This window comes from Psittacula echo (assembly GCF_963264785.1).
Source record: "Psittacula echo genome assembly, chromosome: 5".
Lineage (NCBI taxonomy): Eukaryota > Metazoa > Chordata > Aves > Psittaciformes > Psittacidae > Psittacula > Psittacula echo.
The window spans coordinates 38522450-38545107 of record NC_137739.1 but is presented as its reverse complement, the minus strand read 5'-3'; the positions used below and the strand labels follow the sequence as shown (position 1 = coordinate 38545107).

General features: G+C 40.0%; 1 protein-coding gene across 15 annotated transcripts in view; it reads left to right on the top strand.

Moving 5' to 3' along the window:
* TSPAN4 (tetraspanin 4) overlaps positions 1 to 22658 on the top strand; it is a gene marked incomplete at its 5' end in the record, with an annotated part of 479305 nt that overhangs the window by 382358 nt on the left and 74289 nt on the right. For 9 of the 15 annotated variants that reach the window (XM_080617776.1, XM_080617779.1, XM_080617778.1 and 6 more), the window contains one exon: positions 13043 to 13234. The exons of 1 other annotated variant lie outside the window; for it this stretch is intronic. In XM_080617776.1, the coding sequence (XP_080473902.1) occupies positions 13043 to 13234 (192 nt within the window). The remainder of the gene's footprint in view (positions 1 to 13042; positions 13235 to 22658) is intronic. 5 more of the 15 variants (XM_080617773.1, XM_080617774.1, XM_080617772.1 and 2 more) reach the window with 1 other exon arrangement.

Here is a 22658-nt window from a genome sequence, read left to right as displayed (position 1 = left end):
CTTATAGCAAGAGAGAGTGTGTAAATAAAACTGACAAACACAAAAATGCAATAAAATACAACCATTTCATGAATTTATAACATAAGGGGCAAAGTAATAAAAAAAAATATAAATTCGTGTCAGTCATACTCCTTTATTAAGAGCTACTAAGCAATACATGCACTGGGCAGTGCAAGAAACGTCAGTGGAGCTGAATGCTTTCCATGAGCATTGACTGGAAGGGACTTGCTAAACTGAGATAATTTGATTCTTCATGCTTTCTGTGTGTATTTGTACTCACAGGGGGGTTTAGTATCTATGCAACAGCATGTTTTTATCATAAGGAAGAAAAAAAAACAGTATGTAATTTTAATTAGTAAGGGGAGATGAGTTAATTTCCAAATTACCTCAGGAAGGATTAGGAAGTTTCATGACCTGACATTTGGAGAGAGAATCATCTTTTCTGACTTTTAGGTAACAGAGTGAGTGAGGGATTTCATTTTTAAGTCTATGCGCTTTCCTCCGGCTAACCTACAATTGCTGCATAGAGCAGGTTTTCCAAAGGGTGATTTGTCCTATACACATATGCTAGAAGTGACCTTTGAAGATGCCTGTTTCTTTCTAATGACAAAGGAAGGAGAGTTTGGGCAGACAGATTTGATCTGGGATCTTGGTTTCCCAAACTCTAGGCATCTGGGCTACTGTTGTGGTCAGCGAAATTCTGGTCAATGCCATTAATGATGTCTAGGGAGTTATTCAGCCAGCCAAATGCAGGCTTGAACTATGATGAGACACACTGATTTCCAGACATCACTAATAGCGTTGACATCTATAGGTAGGTGACCTGAACCCCATCGTAGATGTCTAAAAGCTAGTCATATAGACTTGAAATCAGAATATTTGCAATCCTTCTGTATTGTATCCTGAAGCATTTGACAAAAGCACGTGGAGTTTAGTCCCAAAATCTTCTGGGGTTCAGAAGTTTCAACGCTACTTACACAACCAGAGCGATACTTATAGGTAGCCCTTAGGGTAAGCATGTTGTTTGTACAGTCCCAATGGGAATGTTTCTACTCATTTTTACTTCATAGTCTTTGCACTCATTTTGATAGATCTAGGAAACATTAAAAGCGAAGTAAAATGCGAAAAGCAAGGGATTCTGTGGGCTGTCCTATCTGTACATTGCAATGAAGCTGCTGATCACAGGTCTGTTTAACTAAATGTGTTTATTCCAAAGCATCTGAAATGCTTCCAAAGCAGATATTTGGTTGGTGATAAGAAAAGACTGTAGTGTTTCCTTTGGGGATAACTAGGGCAAAATAAAAGATTATTTGAGGTGGCATTCATTACTGATGGCACACTGCCCATGCTTGGAAGTGGCTTGGGATACAGGCAATCATATAGAAATAGAACAAGTAAGAGTGCCGAAAAGCCTCAGATGTGCTATTGCATAGCAAAGCCTAATATAAATAAACGATCATTAAAAATTGCTAACATAAAACAAGGGAATAATCTTTGCTTTCTTTTGTACTCCCACCCAATTAATATAGGGATTTTGATAAGGCATTTGAAATACTGAAGTGAGAGATGCTATTCCAGTCATAACACTGTGTTATGGGATTGCTTGCATGGTATTTTAGGCAATTGAGATGGTAGTAAATACTTTGCTTGCCTGTACAAATATTATTAACAATCCATTAAAAAGAATCCATAAAAGATTCAGGATGCATTTTACTCAGCTTTCTGATGGTGTTCAGTGAAAGAAGATGAGCTTTGTGATGTGAGGCTGCTTGTTATTAGGGTGCAATTACTGCTCACAAGTCTGTTATTGATCAGGGGATCGATACTGAATGTGGTAGAAACCCTTCCTATGACCATGTGAGCCACTTACTGATAGGACTGTTTAAAAAAGACTTTTCATTAAAAACCGGTTGTGGTGTACAAGTTCGGTCATTCTCCTCATCTCTGTGGGAACATGAACCTCAGAAAAGGAAGGTCTCTCTGCATTTTAATCACATTTTGTCATTAGTATAGCTATTGCTGGTATGCTTAGCTGTATCCCATGGAGCTATGTTTGCATTTACATCTCAAATACCCCTGTTGGTTTTGGTGTTTGTTGGTTTGTTTTAATCCAGGAAAGAACACTAAGACAGTGAGTGTTCATTTTGCATGTGAGCTCTTCTGGAAGTCAAGGGGTTAAGTTGCATCCTGGAGGGTAACAGATGAAATGTGCCAGAGAGGCTGGTGGTGGTGAGGGAAAATAAAGGGAGAAGATGGGAAATTGTGTGGAGTGATCTGAACCAGTCTTTCATTGCACAATTTTCTTTCATCTGTGAGGCCTCAGCACCCCCACCTTGTACTCCAGTTGTTTCCCAGTTCGTTTTATTCCCAACACTAACCTCATACCTTATGTTAGTTCCAGTGATTGATGCTGTAGTAGTGTTATGATATGAACGGGAATGTGTCTTTAGCTCTACTGGAAGCATGAATATGAAGAAGCCTCTTAATAGCAATTAGAAGGTTTTCATGCCTGTAACTCATTCAGATAGGTGGCTTGTGTTGGAGTCATGCCCCACAGCTTTCTAGGAGTTGAGATATTGCGTAAAAAGTCTTGCTGTTTCCCAAAACCTTCCTATGCCTGCTTGGGATGGGCTTAATTCCTGAGCAGGGCTTGGGTTCCTCAAGGAAAGTTGGGCATGCCAGGAATAAGCCTGAGAATCCTGTGCTTTTTCAGGTGGGACTTGGAGAACAGTGGGAAGGCACTTCCTGTGATATGGAAGGTTTGTCTGTCCTTAGGTATTGCCAGCACCTGGTCAGAAAGAGCAGGTCACAGGCATGGATTCTATGTGGGACTGAGGGAAGGGAGTGCCACTGTATTACTGATGTTCCCACTGACACCCATCTCCAGCCCTCTGCTGTCAGCTGATCAGTGTAAGAGCAGTATTTGATGGTGACCATAGATGTTCTTGTCAACACTGTTAATCGTTACTGGCTGCTGAGTGAACTTCAGAAAGGTGAATGGAAGGGCAGAATGTGCCATAGTGGCATTGCTACTGCAGGAATTGGAGACGACTTATTATATCATGTAGACCATGCATTTGCAAAGAAAACCGATTTCTCTTTGAAAAGGTCTCCATAAGGAAAAGTAACTGTAATCACAGTGGAATGCATCAGCGCGATTTGGGACGTGTGGGAAGGACACCCTTAAAATCAACCTCAGGATGTAAAAAGCCGAACACATTGGTAAAAGCCACCTGCCCCCAATTCCTGGAATGTAATCAGAGACTCTTTGTGATCTGACTCAACTTCTAGAATTAAGTTCAGCTTCTGCCAGGGTATGTTGCAGGAGATTCTTTGTTCAGAGTATTGAATCAAATATTTGTTTATATAGTCAAGACTTAATTTTTGAAAGCTTTTGTGAGGGAAGATAACAGTTTTAGCTGTTGCCTTTTTTTTTTTTCATGGTATCAGCAATTTTCTCTTTTAGATACGCAACTAATTTTGCATTTCAACTATAGTATCTATGTTCACTATGGATGTTTCTATAGCAACCAGCTTTGTGCTATCTGCATAGCTCTATGGATGGACTTAATATGCTATATAGAAATGTTTTTCGTTGTATTTTTCCTGCAGACTGTGCCTGTTAGCACATTTCAAAAAGTTTCTGAGTAGTATGAAATAGAAAAAACGTCTTCTGTCATCTTTGTACATCCTTAAAAACCCTGATTATATTTCTTTTTTTCTTATGTGACCCCTGTCATCTTATTATTTCACTACCTCTTACTCTAAACCCACTAATGTCTCTAGCGGAGAGAAAAGTGATAAAGACTCCAAATAATCTGGATTTTATCCAATGGAAGATATCTGGGGTAAACCAGGGAACTGAGCCATGGCATCTGGAGTCATTATTTGATGCTTGTTATCATCGGCTTCTCTCAGCATCTCACCAAATGGTTTAGGTGAAATTCTTCATCAACAGTCTCCTTTATGGAAATCACAGGTTTTGGGTTGTGTAAAAGACCAAACTTTACCATTTTATTTGCTCCTGTTGTTTTCTGTATTTAGTGCTATATATGTAACAAGTGACTAAAATTGCATCTACAGCTCCAGACCTGGTCTCTTCCCAGTTTATGTTACAAAGTCATTAAAAAAGTTGTGCATTATTTTATGGGTACAGAACAGAGACTCCAGAGCACACCCAGCTTTCTCTCATTTCTGCTTCTTTGTTAAAAGATGTAACTTCATTTGATGGATTCTGATTCTGGACCTCATGCGTGTATTCCTCTTTGCAACTCTATCGATTTCATTACATTCATCCCAGGTGGTTTTAGAAATTACATTTGAGGAGCAGATGAAAAAGCTTTAACGGTTTCAATTTGGCAGCAGTTAAAACTAGAACTTAAAAAGAGACATATTCTTTTCGTTGTCATGTATTCATCCCTTGCCCTCTTCTAACTCAGCTCGTGCGTTTGCTCTATTTCAGTGAGTTGTCATTAACTCAGTACTTTACTCATAATCCTTAATTTGAAGTAGAGTTTAGGCAAGTGTCCAAATTAGATGCTTATGAAACTGATAATAACAATTTTTTAGCATTCTGTGATCATGTTTAATCTTTTATCAGCAATGCTGCCATAATAGGTCATCTCACCTGTTCTATTTCTGCAAGTTTTTGCATCCTCAGCGATACAACTTTGCAGTATGGGACAATTAAGTGCACTACAGAAGTGGCTAATTAAAGTCTGCGGCAGTTAAGCACATGCTTTAAATGCTTTGCTAGATAAGGATGCAATTGAGCACTGGTTTAAGTGTTTCAATGAATTTCTGGCCCGTGAAAGGAAAATATCACTTTTAGATTGGGTGTATTAACTCATAAAGTAGTTCTGTTCTTTTGTAACTGTAGTTGATAGATAACTATGATTTAGAGGAGCAAGTGCACAGGAGAATGCTACTCATAAAACAGCAGGAATTAACGGAATGACTTTTTATTCTCTTTTCCATTAGCGGGGTGTCAGCATGGTACTCTGGTTTTTTGACATCTTCAATTGTCCTCAAATTTACTTGAGTTGTATGAGACTGCAGTGTAGTGGTGGAGCTCAACTGGCAAAGAATAATGTATTTCTTAAGGCTTAAGCTCTTGAGGCTCAATCCTCACCAGGGTAAATGAAATAGCAGCATTTTATGTTTCTCTTATTGACACTGTGGAAAATAATGCCCTTCTTATGATTTTTTTTTGCCTACGTACAGCTCCGAAGTCTTGTTTGTAGACTTTCCTGGCTTGATAAAAATGCTCTTGGTATTTGTCAGGCTCATGCACTGGGTGAAATATCCTAAACCAAAACCTATGTATAGGAGAAACGCGTCTAAAAGGAAGGAAAGCAACAACATGAGCTATTGAAGTGTGTTTCTGTCAACCTGTGAAAAGACTACAGTGCAGTTAGAGGGCAGTGAAGGTATGAATCCCAAGATGTCATGCTGGCAGGCAGAACATGGGTTAGGGTTGTAACTTGCAGCTACCTGTGCGCGTGTAACAGTTGCTTGCCTGTCATGCAGGCCTGTGGAAGATGGCATGTCTGTCTACTTTGAAATCATGTTGAGTACTGTACACTGTGTTGAAACTGACAAAACAGTGCTTGTAAAGGAGAGACAGCATGTTAATCAAGTCATAAGTTTAGCATTGTTGCCTGCTTGAAAGCAAACTCTCAAAACACACTCCCTTTACAAAGGAGACATTGTTTATTCTGCGCAGGGTGCTCGGTGATGCATTTCCACAAATCAAGCACACCTACCAGGATCCTTCTTCCGATACTTATACACAAGTTACGAAGCTCCACTTAACTAATGCAATTATTCTACCTACATAGTACATATTCACTGTGCTGAACAATCAAAATTCTCTATGCCTATGCGGGACATTGTGCTGAGCAACCAAAAGTCTTCTGCGTGGATGTGGGGATCTCGGAGGGTCTCCAGTGGTTGTTTGGGGAAGAATACCTCTACTGTTTTTATCCTTTCATAGCCATGTATCATCTGAGGACAACAGTCTTCCTTTACTTTGCCAGCTTCTTGCTAATTAGATATATGTCCTTGGTCAGCGGATATTATCCTCCTCTTCTGGGGCCCTTTAGCCTTAATTCAGTCACCAAAAACAAGACAGTAGTTCTTCTAAACCCTGACAGATATTTACATAGTTTCTTCTAGGGTAAATTTTGACCTTACTGCTGCAAATTCAGCAGCAGTATGACATTCAGGCTAGACCCTTGGCTGTTGTTGATGAGGATTGTTACTGATCAGTCATGCTGACTGCCATGGAGGGGAATGTAAGCCTGCAACTCTTGGAGGTGTTTGCTGCTTGTGTATGTAACAGCCCATATTGCAAGATGAGATTTTTGTCTTTGAAACTGATTTTTAAGCAAAATGAAAAGAATATGGAATGGCAAGGCCAAACAGCTAGTTTCATAAAGCTTTTAATTTTTAACTGCTTATAATCAAAGCTGAGGATATTGGCATTTGAAATTGTTATGGTTTAAACCCAACCAGGCAGCTTGTTCACTCACTCCCCCCCCTTCCTCCACCCACTCCCGGAGAGATGGGAAGGAGAATCAAAAGAATGTAACTCACACGGGTTGAGATAAGAACAGTTTAGTAACTAAAGTATAACACAAATCACTACTACTACCACCAATAATAATAATGATAAAGGAAATAACAAGGGAAGAGAATACAACACCTCATGACCCATCGACCGATACCTCGCCCTCACGCAGCAGTGATCCAGCCCTTCTGGGTAACTCTCAGTTACATCCTGGGCATGACGTGCTGTGGTTTGGAATACTTCTTTGGTTAGTTTGGGTCAGGTGTCCTGTCTCTGCTTTCTCCTGGCTTCCCCTCCTCCCTGGCAGAGCATGAGACTCACAAAGTCCTTTGTCAGACTAAACATTCTGAACAGCAACTAAAAACGTCGGTGTTATCAGCGCTGTTCCCAGGCCGAAAGTAAAAAACACAGTGCTGCATCAGCTACTAAGAAGGAGAAAAAAATGACTGCTACTGCTGAACCCAGGACACTAGGGTTCCTCTGATTGCTCCTGAGTCTTAGCTTTCTTCTGGTCATTTCATAGAACTTTGAGGGGTTGTTCTCATAGAACTTTGAGAGATTTTTGCCAGGTGCTCCAGTTAATGGTTTAAGGTCTTCCCCTGCAAGGTCTGCATGCAAAATACCATTTTTCATAAATGCTGGATACCTTTGCTTTCTGTAATTTTTTTTTCCTTTTGAACCTGTTTATATTTTGACATCCACAAAACTCTGTGGCAATGAAATCCAGAACTTAATTAAATGTTTTGTGAAAAACTACTTGCTTTTATTGGTTTTCAGCTTCCAGACCAAATAACCTCTAGCTTTTTTTATCTTGAGAAAAATGAATAACAATCCTTTATTCACCTTTTCCATCTCACTCTGGCATTTCTGGACTGTTACTGTTCCAGTTTCTTCACTCTTAGGAATGTAGTCCGTACTAATTGTTCTGTTTTCGAGTATTTTTTCCTATTTCTTTTTAAATTGTTGCTAGAAGGACACAGCTCAGATCATGGCCACTTCGGATGAGATGGATGAGATTGTGCATATCCTTTAGCTCTGCACTGCAGAGCTCTAGAGCCTCCATACACTAAGGGTAGAAATATGCTTCAGTTACCCATTTACTACTCCATTTAACTTTCAAAATCAGAGGCATACAGAAATTACATTTTATATCATCCTGTATTTGCTAGATTTCCATATACCATCCCATATTTGTTAAATTTCAGACCTCTGCCTAGCAGGAGAAATACAGCTTGTGCTACCCTGAGGTGATACTGCTAGTATATGTCACATGAGCTCTGCTAAATTATCCAGCCATGTGGTGGGACACCATCTGCATATTCAGTCATCCTGTGTATTAGTAGTAGCTAGTGGTTGTGTGGTACAGTTGGATGTCTACAGGGTCTTCGGTAGTCTTAATGGCCATGAACTGCTGGCTTGAAGGTGTGTTCCGGAAGTAGCTAGTGTCTTTGAAGGTATTTTCCAGAAGTGGCTGCTCCTTTCTCCAAGATAGGCAACAGCTACACCAACAGGTTGTTTGCATTTGTTTGTATATGCTTGCATAGAGTGCTGCAGTCTGCATTAGCACATGTCTCTGTTTTTTCCATGTAAGTTCCTTGATTCATTTGATCCTGTCAATGCATATATGCATTCCATTTTCACCTCTTCTGTATGTCTAGCTGAAAGAAACAGCAATTTAAGTATGCCTTACATTACAAGAACATCTGCTGAATGATGTTCACATCGCTATTATTAATGCTTGGATGTTGATTTTCCATTGTATACTCTTACTCCATAGTTAGAGGAGGAAGCATATTCATACAGAAGTAACTGAATAGTAAGTGGGATTGAGAAAGCCCTCCTAGTTTGAATTATGTGGAGGCTGGGGAGAAAAACCCTCAAGTAAGTTAGTTTAACTACAAAACAACTGGTCATACTTCCCACTTGGATTCTTTTATCAGTGTATTTTTTTTATCTAAAAGAGGAAGTATGATGGGTAGATTCTAATCAGATACAATCTGAGAAGCCTCAATTAGATGCATTTTCTGTGTAATAAAACCAATAAAAACCCACTTAAAGACACCAATACCATTATCATGAACAATAAGGCAATTTCTCCTGCAGTATTTTAAGTGCATAGCTGTAACTTCAGAATAATTTTCTCCAACAACATGCATATATCTAGGGCTGTTTGGGATTACTCTGTTTACCATACTGTAAGATCTATTCTAAATGTATGCACTGAAGTTTGAATAATTTATTTTCTAGTCCATTAGAACAATTTGGAGGATCCAATTCCATAGGCAGCTTTTGTGCCAAGAGAGGGAGTGCACACGTGTCTGTGTATCCCTTGGGGAAGGCGATACAGACTGAATCTATGCTTTTAGGGTAAACCACGTGCTTTACTGCTCGACTCCGCTCTATAAGTGCCTATGAGAAATTTGTCTTGAGCAGAATAAAATACTCCTTCAACAACCAATTGCAAAGTCCGGGGTTTGCAAAGAACCCACTACTTGTGTGTCTGTACTCACTATTTCACAACTCAGGCATATTTGAGATTTACACTGAGGTCTGTCCTGGAACAAACACTTAAATCTCTTAAGTCTTAGGGCTATGATAACTATCCTTTCTGATATCCCCCTATTTTGACCTTAGAGTAAAAGATTTTACCAGAAATGCAACATTTATTATAAAAAATTGTTAGAAGCCACATTTTGTTTCAGGTTGTGCCAAGAGCTGCCTTGCCTGCAGGAGAGGGGATTATCATGAGCAGTTAGGCAAATAATGTGTTAAACAATTCCCAAAGGAATTAAAAAAAATGCTGTTGTCAGTAGCCTGACATCGTTGAGAAGGATTTGTTTTTTACTTTTAAAAAGTCAACCCTGCACTCACCACATGGAGTCAATACAGACTCATATTTTACTGCCAATAGATGAGGTTCAAGCTCCAGACTTCTTGCTCATGTTTTCGGTTTCATGTTTTCTCTTTTAACCATGATAGCCTCACTGTTTGCAGGGAAACACCCAAATTGTCAAGAGTAGCCCTGTTAATGGTTTTGATTTTGTTTAATTTCACATCTCAGCAAGCCCTGAAAGCTGTCAAGACATGTCGTCTCGTCACTCTGCTTCTGACTGTTTGGCACAAACAGGGACTTGGGGCTTGGGGATGGGGTAGGGAGAGAAAAAGTAGGGGAAAGGGAACATCATAAATAACTAAGTAAAATTATCTGTAACTTAACAGCTCCTTACATAGCAAGATGAAGAAATCAAAACAGATAGGCGGCATAGAACCAACTACAACAGTTTTCTTTTGCTCTGATCCAAAATAAATAAATGTGATCCCTTTGATCCCTGCACCTTAGGCTGGGAATTACTCTGCAGTTCAGTTCTGCAGGGGTGGGAGGAGGACCGAGCTTTTTGAATGTTTGGGAAGAGAAAATATTCTGCTATAGTTGGAAATGCTCCTATGCCTCTCTTGGTGGGTCTTGGTTTCTTTAAGCTTTTCCTTAGCCAGGTGCTCGAGTATAATAATAGTCATTGGACAGAGACTTACAGGTGTGCTTCACCCCTTGGCAGAAAGGGGGCCTTAAGGAGCAGTTTAGACTAGAGTTGAGGGTAGCCTCTGTTTCCCAGGGCCTGGTGTGACTGTTCAGTGACTTTAATCAAGAACCATGAAGGGATGTTCTGCTGTGGGAAAAGAAACAGGGCTATACTAAGGTGGAACAGCCCTCAGTAGTGTGTGCTGACGTTTCCTAAGCAGCACTTCATGAAATCCAGTTTCAGTTGGATGATTTAATGCTCAAAGAATCCCTTTGTGCATTTCAGGATTTGGTTAATCAGCCTAAGGAAGAGCTGTGCACTAGCTCTTCAAAAATAGGAAGATAATGAGCTTCTGGAGAGCCTGATGTACATTGGATTATCTCTGAATTAAGGGCAATGTAGTGAGATACTCCTGCTGACCAGCTGACCTGAAATATTCAGCCCTGATCTAAATGGGTACAGCCAGAGTCACAGCATTTTGAATGGACCATCTCCTGGTTTTGTGATGTTTTGTGCCATGCGTGAACTCCCAGTTTCAGCAGACAAGAATTACTTTGGAGGGAGAAGACGCTGGAATCAAATGTCCTAAGGGCAATGATGTCTCAAGCATTATGCATTGTACATCATAAAGAATTTAATGGGCAATGGAGGGGCAGGCAAGCAGGTTTTGCCTCTATTGAACACAGCAGTGTCCTTGGTGAGACCCACCTTCCATAACAGGAATGATAGTTGTAGGTGTCACTATCACTCAAAGCAGTGTAGCAACACGGGGAGCACAAAAGGTGATGAAATAAGCTGCCTTTTATTGGTGCTGTTGAATTGCTTCAGAACAAAGAACTAAAGATAATAGCTAAACATATTGCAAGGTGATATCTCTGCTGCCACTGGGCACCTGCCCTCATTAGGCTTAACTGGCCCATTTGTGCGGCCTTACTGCCTGTGGCTTTGAGGTAGAACATCCACCAGGCTGCAGCAGCAGAAGTGCAGTTGTGCTGTCCAATACCATTCTGCCAGTTTAGTGATATGTATGTCTATTGTGTGCTTGTATGTCTATGTATGTCTAAATGTACCATTCAGTGCTGACTGTATGTCAGCACTTTGACCAGTTTGGTTTTAACTTGAGTGTTTTGCACCTCTCCTTCAATGCTATTCTGTAGTCCAATAGACCTTGAGAGTTTTATTCCATTTTAAGGAATTTGTTTGGGGTTTTTGTTGGTTTGTTTTGTTTTGTTTTGTTTTTTAACATTTTTCCCTTGGGCCATCTTGATAGCTTTTGTTTATACCCCCTCAGTTACCCTAAATGATTTTCTGTGGATTATCTGCTCTAAGTATTCTTCCTCCTTCTCTCCCCTAGTTATTCTTCAGTTATGTTTCAGATCATGGTCCGTAAGTGGGCATAGAGGGGAGCTATTTCCAGTGTATATGGCCAGGCAACAGACTGTCCCTCTGTAGTGTTTATAGAGGGTACTATGCTACAGGGTGAATATGGTGATATGAGATGCCTGTATATGAAAAGGCTTCTGAATGAAATGATTTGAGTCCCTGTATGCTGGAATCTGCCTTCTCTCAGTGGAGATCCATAGATTGTTGCAGCTGAGGTACATTTCAGTGAGGTATTGTTGCATTCTTTAGTTCTGAACTAATAGACCGGTTTGCAGCTGGGGTGAGGAGTCCTGCCTTGAGGCACAGCTGCCTTTATTGTCCTTATTGAGGGGGAATTCAGTGGCATGTGGAGGGAACCTTAGCAATTAGTACAAGAAATTGCTTTGGCTTTTGTGTTTCTCTTCCGTGTTTCATTTCTGAGGCTTAGCTCTGCCCCAGGATTAGCTCTATCTTTTTCCTTCCCTGATTCATGAGCTGCCTTATGTTCATCCACTTTATGCAGACATTTAATTGATACGCTCCTATGTCTGGCTTACTACTCTATGAACACAATTTCTTTCTTAGCCTTTAATTGATTTGGATAATAAAGTCCAATTATAAAACTCAATAAAAATTGCTTATTTTAAAGGGAGAGCAAGAAAGAAAGAAACCTAAGTGATGCTCTGCTGTGACTGTATAATAATGCAAAATCCCCTTTGGTTTAATTCTATTTAATTGCTCAGCTTTACTCAGATTGTTACAATTCCGCAGGCTTTCTCGCAATTATAAGCAGCATGCTCATAAATGTTTGCGTTTTTTAAAAGTCTTTGTGTATATAATAATTACAAATTTTATGGGTTACTGGTGGCTGCTGCCTGCACTGGCATCCTCCCTTCTCCTTGCTCTGTGCATGGGGAGCCTGTATGACTGCTCTCAAACCTTTCCTAAACCAGCCAAGTCTCCTTCTGAGGATTGAATTGCCAAACTAGTGGCCACATTAGGAGTAAACATCATCTTTGGGTTTTTTTCCTACAGGAGGATAGTCCTTCCTTCTCTGCCCCTTTACACTTAAATGCTCTTTTGCTTCCGAGGGAGGCTAGACCTTGGACAAGAACTAAGAAGAGGTGGGAGGTGTCCTACCAGGGGATGCTCTGACAAGATTTATTTATGGCATGTGCCAGGGATGGGAGAAGATTTATTAGATGGGAAGAACAGGGCATCGAAAGAGCTTCACGGAACATCTCTCTGAAGTACCGATAGAGAATATGGATTTTTTTCAATCCCTTTGGGATCTGACTCTTCGGGAATTTCTCCTTTACCCAGTGTCTGCTTTTTCATTAGAGAGAAAGACCTGATATTTGAAGGTGTGTCTTCAATTTAGGAAATTTGCGTCTTTTTCTTGAGTGTTACTGGTGAGTTCCCCCTCCGTGACTTTTTTTTTCTTTCTCTTTTGTGTGTTCTCCCTACTGAATGTGCCTTAGGGAGAGATTATTTTCTATTAAGTGTGACTGCTGCCATATTGATATGGATGAATATCTGGGGTTGCTTGGATACAGTAACTTAATTTCTTTGTTTCTTTTTATTTTCCCAGTTAGGAGGCTGTGGAATCCTTGGAGTAGGCATCTGGCTGGCTGTTACCCAAGGGAATTTTGCCACCCTCTCTTCTTCTTTCCCATCCCTGTCAGCTGCCAACCTACTGATTGTCACAGGGACATTTGTCATGATCATTGGCTTCGTGGGTTGCATAGGCGCCATCAAAGAAAACAAGTGCCTCCTGCTGAGTGTGAGTATTAAGCCACTATGCCATTGCAGTGTTTGCTGTCTTAAGGTTCTGGTGCTATTCACAGTGCATGTCACAGTGTCCTGTATTTCAACAGAAGTTGCCCACTTGACATGGATGAGATGCCAGTTATGTTTGAATAGGTCTTTAATAGCTCTAAGGAGCTGCTAGATCATTCCTAACCATGCTTTCAACTTGCCCTTGGAGGATGAGACCTGCAAGAATGGAATGGTTAGTGGTGGTGTGGGTTTCCATGAACTCTTCAGGGAAGAGGGAGGGGTCTATGTAGACATCTTTTGCAGTGTACCCTTGAATTATTTTTTACTCAGCTTTGGTAGCTACCTACTCCAAGTGTCTACCCTGGAGGTACTGATGATCTGAAGTCTTGAGTTGATTTGAGTTTAAATTGGAAATAAAGTCCTTCAGATTTGGCAATGCTTGTTTTGCCAATCATTAACTCTCAGAAGACTGAGATGTCAGGAAGTAAAGGTGCCAGCAGAAGGAGACTGCTGTGAAACCAAAGATTAATAAGGTTCCTGCTGTTCAAGATTTAACAGAAGCTTGAGCCATATCCCTGGTGTACTTTATCGAAATGTCATTTTATGCCACTCAGAGCTGACTTTGAGTAGTGGATGCCTTCTGTAATTGGTGTTTGTATATTTTGGGTCCTGTTCAGCTGAAGACCAGGAAGTGAGGTGATCTTGCTGCTCAAGTCCAGGATTTCACCTTGATGTTCAGCAAACCTCAGGGTGAAGTGAAGCTGGGGTTTAGTTTGGTGGGCTGGTGATTGCTTTGTAAAAGGCTGTTCCTCACTGTGCTTCACCTATTCATTTTGCTCCCCTGGGAACTACAGAATGAGTTGAGGCACACAGCCCCCAGGAAAAATTCACCCTGTAAAAAAGAGGACTCTCTGCAGACCCCTGCAGTTGTTTCTGCTGATTTTTAACCAGTAGAAGTCAGGACTAGTCTGTGTACGCTAATAAGGGCTATTTATGTGGCAGGTAGGTGGTTTGAAACTAAAATGAACACCATAATCTGAAATCTAGGAAATTTTGTGAATAGAAATTTACACTGGGAAGGCTGAAGCTAAAAGCCCTTGACAATTTTAACAGTCTTATCAATACCCACTTTGTGTAGGAAGTGTCTGGTTGACCAGATGTAATTACTGTATTACAGCTTCAATGCCAATGCAGCAAGAGTCCACAGGGTGCTGAGTCTAATCATATAGCTTACACATGCAAAATTAATCACCTGTTTTGTGCTTTTCTGATTGAAGTCTAGCTCAGGTGTGGCCAGCAATGAATGGCGTCTTCTTATATGTCAGGGTCAGGTCAGGATCTGGCAGTCAGTCCTTGGTACTGGAAGAGTTTCAGCCTTTTATATCATATGGTTTGTTGGCCCTCATTACTCATTTGGGCAAGGGCAAAGCCTCCCTTGATCAGCTGTCATTGCTGCAGCTAGGGTGAATGTACTCAGCCAACCTCAGGATACCCAGGGCATCCTTTACACAATGCAAATGTTTGTGTTTACTGCTCCACATAACACATACTGCACAATACTAGAATCTAATGCCCTTCAATGCACAGTGTAAGGACTAATCTCATACCCTTCAGTATTTAAAGATTATATACCTTTCATGATTTAAAGACTGTGATTGATGGTTTGAGTTAAATGATGCAAAGGAATCCAAATTCATGCTGTGCTTATGATGCCCTTAAGGTCTCCTTGAAGACACTTCATGGCATTATAAGCATACAGACCACATGGATATGCCTGGTTTAATTAAGGACAATTTGGACCTCCACTTGCTGTTATCTCCTGTAATGCACGCCATTGTAATGATGGGTTGGCAGTAGTCTTTAGACCTGCAAGACCTGGAAAGACAAATTTCCCATGCGTTAGGAGCATCTCTTGTTCTGCTTCCTAAAAGCAGAAGAAAGAGGAAAGGATGTGGCAGTTACATGTTGGGGAAGGATGTAGTTGAGAGGATGTGCTGCTGCTACTAGGATAGATGGTTTGGAAGAAGACACTGGAGATATTGCAGTGGGCATGCAGCACCACTGGAATCCTAAAATGGACTGGGAGGGAGCAGAGCAGAAAGAACTCCTAGCACAATCCACCTGCATTAGAGGATGTTTTAGATGGTCTTGCCTTATGAATAGTGCTACTGCTCAATGATGTGATAAGAGATGAGATGTCCTAAGGGGTCTGCTTGAGTGAATGAGAAATGAGCAGTATCGGAGACATTTTAATTTATTTATACTTCATACACTCGGTTGCAGAGCAGATAAGACTCTGATCCTGTAACTTTGTGTTCTCCACATATGATATTAGTATTGTGTTTTGTAAGCTGTGCATTAGGCTGCTGTGATGTTAGGTGTCAATGATAATAATTGCTTATCTTAGGCATTTGCCAAAAACTTGTGAAAGAAAAGAGGATGGACGAAGTGTTTTAAGTACCAGAGGACAGATGGAGAAAGGAGGTCGAAAGCAGAAGTAAAGTTTAATTTGTAAATGAGGTGTTTGCACAGCTGTGTGCAGTAGTCAGGAGTGATGCACATTAACTCTCTGAATAGAGAGCTTAGCTTAAAGCTTCACAGTTTTACTGACTTGAAAGAACTTACCTGGTGTCCACGGGCCAAGGATCTGGTAGATATTCTTTACTCAATGGCAATGTATAGTCAGGGGACAATGCCTCTTTAATCTCTCAAGAAACAGGCCCATTCCTATTTCTCTTTATTCAGAGGAATAGAATAATATGAAAAGCTAAAATATAGTGGAAAAAAATGTAAAAGGAAACCTCAACCATCCTGTACGTTCTGCAAAAATATGCAGATGGGGTGTGTTGTGCAACTGTTGTTCTAAGATCTCGGTGAGCGGAGAGTAGATGTTTGCAATGATTCTTATTTGTTGCAGCATGAAAGTAGATAAACTTTTCCATCATTAGATTTCTCTAGGTAAATCAGAGCAACTAGGATTTCTTGAAGTGTACAACCTGGAGTATATAATCTTGCATCTGAATGTGGATGCACATTGATGAGCGAAGTGGGCAAACAATTCTTTCTTGCTTCAGTAAGATTCCTTTGACATTTCTGCTATTCTTGTTGCTCAAGATTGTTTATCAGAGGTCCCTCTGCTACAAGCTTAGCTGTAATTAGAAAATGGCAGCTTTGTTCTGGTGGGTTGGGTCACTGTCCTGACCAGGTGACAGAGGTCGTAATCTAAGAGTCTGACTTGAGAAAGTTAGTTTATAGACTTCCATTGATTTTTTTTTCATAGGTATTTGATCCTGCATTGCAGGTTTATCTAGCTGTACTGCATATCTCTATAGGCTGTCTTGATTGTTAATCTATTTTTGTTCTATTCCCCATTGCAAATGTGTTATAGTTCTAATGTCCATCAAAGCTGTTAGCTGTAGCAATCATCTTCATGAATTTTAGCAAAACATATAGCTTGAGTGCTCTTAACCCCATTGTAATGAATGTGCTTTTCAACTGAGGGCAGCTCCTTGCAGAAGATGAGGCATCAGCTTGCTTTACCATTCAAGCACAACCAGTTACGCCGACTTAGTACTGACTTTAGACAGGTGCTGTATGTATATGTGCATATGTCATTGCTCTATGCTAAAGAAATTTATGCCTGATTTTCTCTTTCATGCTCAAATGTTGACCTTAAGCTGATCTTAAGTGTCTGTGTAAACACTGTCTTCTAGGTTAGTTGCTTAACATCTGTGTTTGAGGAGTTAAATTGTCTGAATTATCTGCCTTTCGTGCATATTTAGCAGAGATCTGTATTTGTCTGCTTGCACTGAAAAAGGTTGTTATTCCATAGATAGTACAGGTTAAAGATCTTGGTTCTAGATGTTAAATCAGAAGGGACTGTTATTTATTATCTGTATTACAGTATCCCCTGCAGGCAGCCCATAAGATCAGGATGCTTGTTCTGTATAAAATTCCTGGTAAGAGGAGGTCCCTGACCAGTAGAGCTTGTCATCTAAATAGATAAGACAAATGAAAAGTAGTATTATCCTCATTAGGCAGATGGGGAGCTGCAGCAATGTGAAACTAAGTGCCTTGTATAGGTTGCCTGGGAGATTGTGGGAGAGCTATGAAGCAAACCCAAATTGTCTAAATCTGTACTCAGTGCCTTTATCATCTTTCTCTCATTGCAGCAGGACATGCCTATCTCTCCTGTCCTTTAAGAAGTATTTAATCCATGTTTCTATAACAGGAATGATAATTTTTATTTCTTTAATCATATGTATTATGTCCAAATGATAAGTAAATATCCCAAAGCAAAGCTAGTTCTCAAGTTTTTATTTTGTCAAAAGTGCGTAATTGGCACAATTAGCTGGTTTCCATGAGCTCCACTGCAGCCTGTCCCAGCTGAGCAGATCAGCCTAACTGCAACATTACTTTCAGTTAAGTGGGAAACAGGACATTCAGAGAAGCTGCCAGAAAGGGCATGAGAACATGGTCGAATGCAGATTTTTTTGCAAATATGAACTTACTTCTGGTCCAGGAAATCATAGTCACTGGTAAAAACCAGTATTTGGGCTCTTTGTGAAGGAAGGATTTTTATGTCTATTTGGTTGTTATAGCATGTATGTATAGACAACATGCTTCCAAACAGTTGCAACTTAATAACCCATTTCCTAGAAGCAAATAAGATCCATAGGCAGTTATTTATTTCACCCTCTGATTTTGTGACACTTTTTCTTTTTTTCTTCAATGAGTCAGTATGAAGAGCATGTTGTTCTCCTGGTTGGAATGTGCAACATAGCCAATAATCCAGTCAAAAGAGGCCTGAAGTTGACATGGGGGATTCCTTGCCACGTATTGCCCATAGAGGAATATATTAGAAAGGGGAAAGGGCTTGAAGTTGACAAAATGCTGATTCCTCTGTGATTATTCAAAGCCAGCTGCCTTCTTATAAAGCACCAATGTTGGGTGTGTTCCATCAGATCAAGGATTAGATAAAAAGATGGTTTAGATGCATTCTTTTTCCCCCACTTCCTGATTTGTAGAGAAGCCTGAGTTTTGGTGGGTTTTGGTGTGGTTTGGCTTGGTTTTTTGTTTTGTGGTTTTTGGTTGGTTTGGGTTTTGTTGTGTTTCTTTTGTTTCTTTTTTGTTGGGTTTTTGGTTGTTTTTTTTTTGTAGCAAAGCTGAAATGATTAATGAGAAGGGGAAAGAAAATAATCATCAACAGATCTGTGTTCAGCTTAATTTAAATGAGAACCTCATGTTAATAAGCAAGGAGTTCATCACAGTTGCTGGAATTAATAAGATCAGAATTAAACCTTGATACTAGGTCAAGACCAGCTGTGGAAAGAGCTGTTACTATATATGTATATGAATTACTATCCTTACATCAAAAGGCTCTCATTTATGAAATAGTCCAAGGGGAAAGCGAGTGCCCGTGATGGTTTGTACTGTGCTGTTTGGAGTTTTCTGAACTTCAGCCAACTCATCTGTAAGTGAAATAGCAATAAAGAAAATGAGCGAAAAGTTAATGAGTGGGAAGAAAAGGAGAATAAACCCCCCTACTTTTTTCTATAGTGTCACTGGATCCAATCAGAGAGCTGACATCTGAAACTCCATTGGTGACAGGGAATTTATTTCAAAGCAACTAAATGGGAAAGAAATAGCCTGTAAATGACTTCATCTCAGTAATTTAATACTACAGACCAAACAGTAGATTCTCATTTCAGTTTAGCACACGAGTTTGTGTTCTTTTAGCAATCCAAGTAGCAAAATCAGGGAAATGATGGCTGCAGCCACAGCAGCAAGCAAGCGATATGAAGACCAGAAAGGTACCATACACACAGCCTTGAGAGCATTATATGTTATGTGTAACACTTCTCTGTGTAATGCTGTGTTGCATATGGGAGCCCTAACTTGCTACCTGATTGGACTGTAAGTACTGAGCACCAAACTCCCCTGGTTTTGTTGCCTCTCCTTTATTATTAAGAATCTGCTCCTCATTGCCTTTCAGTATTTAGCTCCTTCTGCTTGGCTGACAGTGAAACTCAGGAGTGGATGGGACTCAAGTCTTCCCCTTCCTCCTTTCTTTTCTTCAGCTCTGGTAGCAGTTAATCAAAGGGCTACCAGAGGAGAGAACAGAGGACAGAAAGAGTAAAGCTGTTTTCATTCCATCTTGGCTTTAGACTTGAGCCTAGGATCAATTTGTAAGAAGGGCTTACCTTATAGTGTGGTATTTATTTTTCTAATATAAACTGATGCAATACCACTAGTGATATGCTGTCAATCATCAAGTTGGAAGGGACCCATAAGGGCCATCAAGTCCAACTCCCTGCTCCTTGCATGACTACCTAAACTAAACCATATGACTAAGAGCATCAACTGGATGCACCTTGGAACTCTGACAGGCTTGGTGCTTGGACCACTTCCCTGGGGAGCCTGTTCCAATGACTGACCACCCTCTCAGTGAAGAACCTTTTGTTAATGTCCCCATAGCTTTTTGTATTGCCAAGATGCTGCTTTATGTCAGTCAGTGTTACAGTGCCATGTGCAGGAGTCAGTGGAACTATACTAACTATACTAATTAATATCAGTTGAAAGGTTAATCTCATGATCACTCTACCTTGTCCTTTTTTCTCTTCTTGACCATCTGCTTCTCACCATTTCCTTCACTTACACACATACAGTGTATTTCTAGAGGCTGTTTTGAGACTCCTAGAAATATTCCTATGATTATAATTAGTAGGTGAGGTCCCACTGCAAGCTTAGCTCAGGGTTTGCAAATAAATGTAAAGCAAGGGCTGCAGAATTTCAGAGTAATCTTTTTCCCCTTCAGCTCACTGTAGGTCAGCTGAACAGCACGGTCGTGTCATTTGCTGTTATTGTCTTGGGGGAGCTTCTGTCAGTTTGCTCAGAACTTGGGGTCAGCCAGATGTTCAGTGTGAATATGAGTGTGAAGCCAGCCCTGCCAACTCACTTGCTCCCCAAGCAGGCTGTGTAGGGACCACTTGCTATTCTCTCCTCCTCCTCCCCGGGCACTGACTGTCTGATCGCATTTCATGCTGGAGCTCCACATGACAAGAAATATCCTGGGGATAGCAGATTCAGAAAGAAGCTTCATTTACTAAGTACACAGGTGATGTTAATGTCTGAATAAAAGGTTTAAGTTTAGCCATTAATTAACTTTGCATTTCTTTGCCATAGATGGAAAATACTTTAACCTGAAACCAGAGCCTTTTAGTTGTATTTGTAGTTCCATTAGCTATGTTAGATGGAGTCAGGCAACTGCTTTGTTATTAATGGAGTGGCACAGGGACATGTAAGAACCAGTCTAATATTTTAGTTCTTTTTCAGTATTTTACTTCACAAGTAGGATGAGATTCTGTCTTGGCTAGGGTAAAGACTGACACCAGATCATGTCACACCTTTGCATTCTGTTTGCAGAAGAGACAAAGCAACCCTTATAGAGAGTCAAAGGCCAGTGAGACCTTTATTTGTGCTAAGAGATAATAATCTAAGATCTGTTAAATAGGTCTATAGCCACCTACTGCTGTGACGCGAGAGTGATACCTAGCTAATATTTCATGACACTTCATTGATTTTGAGTCAGTTTATGAAGAAGATGACTAGAAGTGCTATACAATGCCAGTAAAAATCCTATGATGTAGTACAGGAATGTCAAGTCCCTCAGCTCTCACTAACACAGTAAGACTGAATGATTCCAACTGAAAGGAGTAATAAGACTAAAAAACACTGTTTATGTGTTAAAATTGCGTATGTTGTATATATTCCCAGAATTAATTACTGCAGATTTCTTTGAGCCTTACTGATCAGCAGGAGTTTTTGCACATTCATAAAAAATATAGTCCAAACATAAACAAAGCTGTACTATATATCCAGCAGGAATAAAACACGCACAGCTTTGTCACAATCCCAATGAACTAACTATTAAGGCTTTTAGAAAATAATAGCTGATGCTTGCATACATTACTGCCTTTTTACAGTTTATGGGCAAACTTACATTTTTTCTGCTGAAAATTAGAAATAAAAAAGATGGAGAGGCTAAAGAGATTTACTTCCAAGAAAGTAGTAAAAGAGCTTTCTGCACAGCGTGGCAGAAAGAGGGCTCAGATGGGATATAAGTCCATTTAGATTCAAGGAATCTAAATACTACAGGCAGAAAGGAAGCATGTATGGTGCTACAAAGGATGGTTTGTATGGAACTAACAAGAGAAGAATTCAAACCAAGTATCAGCAAAAACTTTTCTGAGATGTAGAATCAAAATCTACTATGATGGAAGAAAGCTGCCCTTTCCCTTTTGTTGTGAAGTTCATGTGGTAGATCAATAAGCTGGGATTTTATTGACTGAAATTCAGTTGTGTGTCTGGGCACTGTCTTGTCATTTCTCATTCGTTGCCCTGTCTCTTCCTGTATAAGTCTTCCAGACTACTGAAGAAGTCATTTCTAAGATCCAAGTACAATTCCCATTGTACTTTTTCTTCTGTTCTCTTCTCCTTGCTCAGTTCCTTGGAAAAGAAAATTTAAGAATATTTAAAAAAAACTAAGTGAGCCTTTCATAATATTCCTACTCCCTTTTAATAGATCAAACTGTCTTTGGGGAATTGCGTTAAATCAAACTGCATGTGAGAACTAGTGATACATTAAACACTTTTGCTTTCAGAAGTGTGGGGTTTTTTTAGTTTTTTTTTAATGCGGGTAAAATCTGTACTGTATCAGTTTTTAGTCTGTGGAAGTAATGTACCAGTATGCAATAAAAAAGCTATTCTGGGAAACCTTTTCAGCTGCTTGGGAATGATCTTTGTATTGCTGTGCCTAGAAATCCAGAGCCAACACTGGCAAGCATTGATGCCTGAAAGCAAGTACAGGACCCCTATAAAGAGCAGGTGTTTCTCCAGTACCTGGAGTTCTGTTTTCCAGTACCTCAGTGGGAATTTTTGCATTGATTTTGACTTTTCATAAGTGGCTTGATTTTTTCCAAAGTGTAGAATATGCAGTAAATTTTACAATAGTTTATAGCATTCAGGACCTATGACACTGTTACTTACCCGTTTTGGTGCTCAACTTCATCTATCTAAGTTTGTTGCGTCTATTTTAATTTGGTTAGGCGTGGGGATGCTATGCTTTGGCAGGGTAGAGATAAGGTTTTGACAATGCCAACCATATTAATGAGGCATCTCCACTCACTCTAGTAAGTATTATTTCAATATAAACAGTATCATCTATGATGAGAGAACAGGAAAATTAAAAAGCTTATTAAATTAAAGGGAAATTCTTAATTTTCCAGCAGCTTGGTGTGGCTGCTATAAAATCCATTAAGTTCTTTCAACTTTAATGGAGTTCTGTGCATTTGTAGGTAAAGGTTTGATATCATTTATTAAATGTGTTTACACTGTTAGTATTAAAGCTAAGATGCTATCCCTGCAGA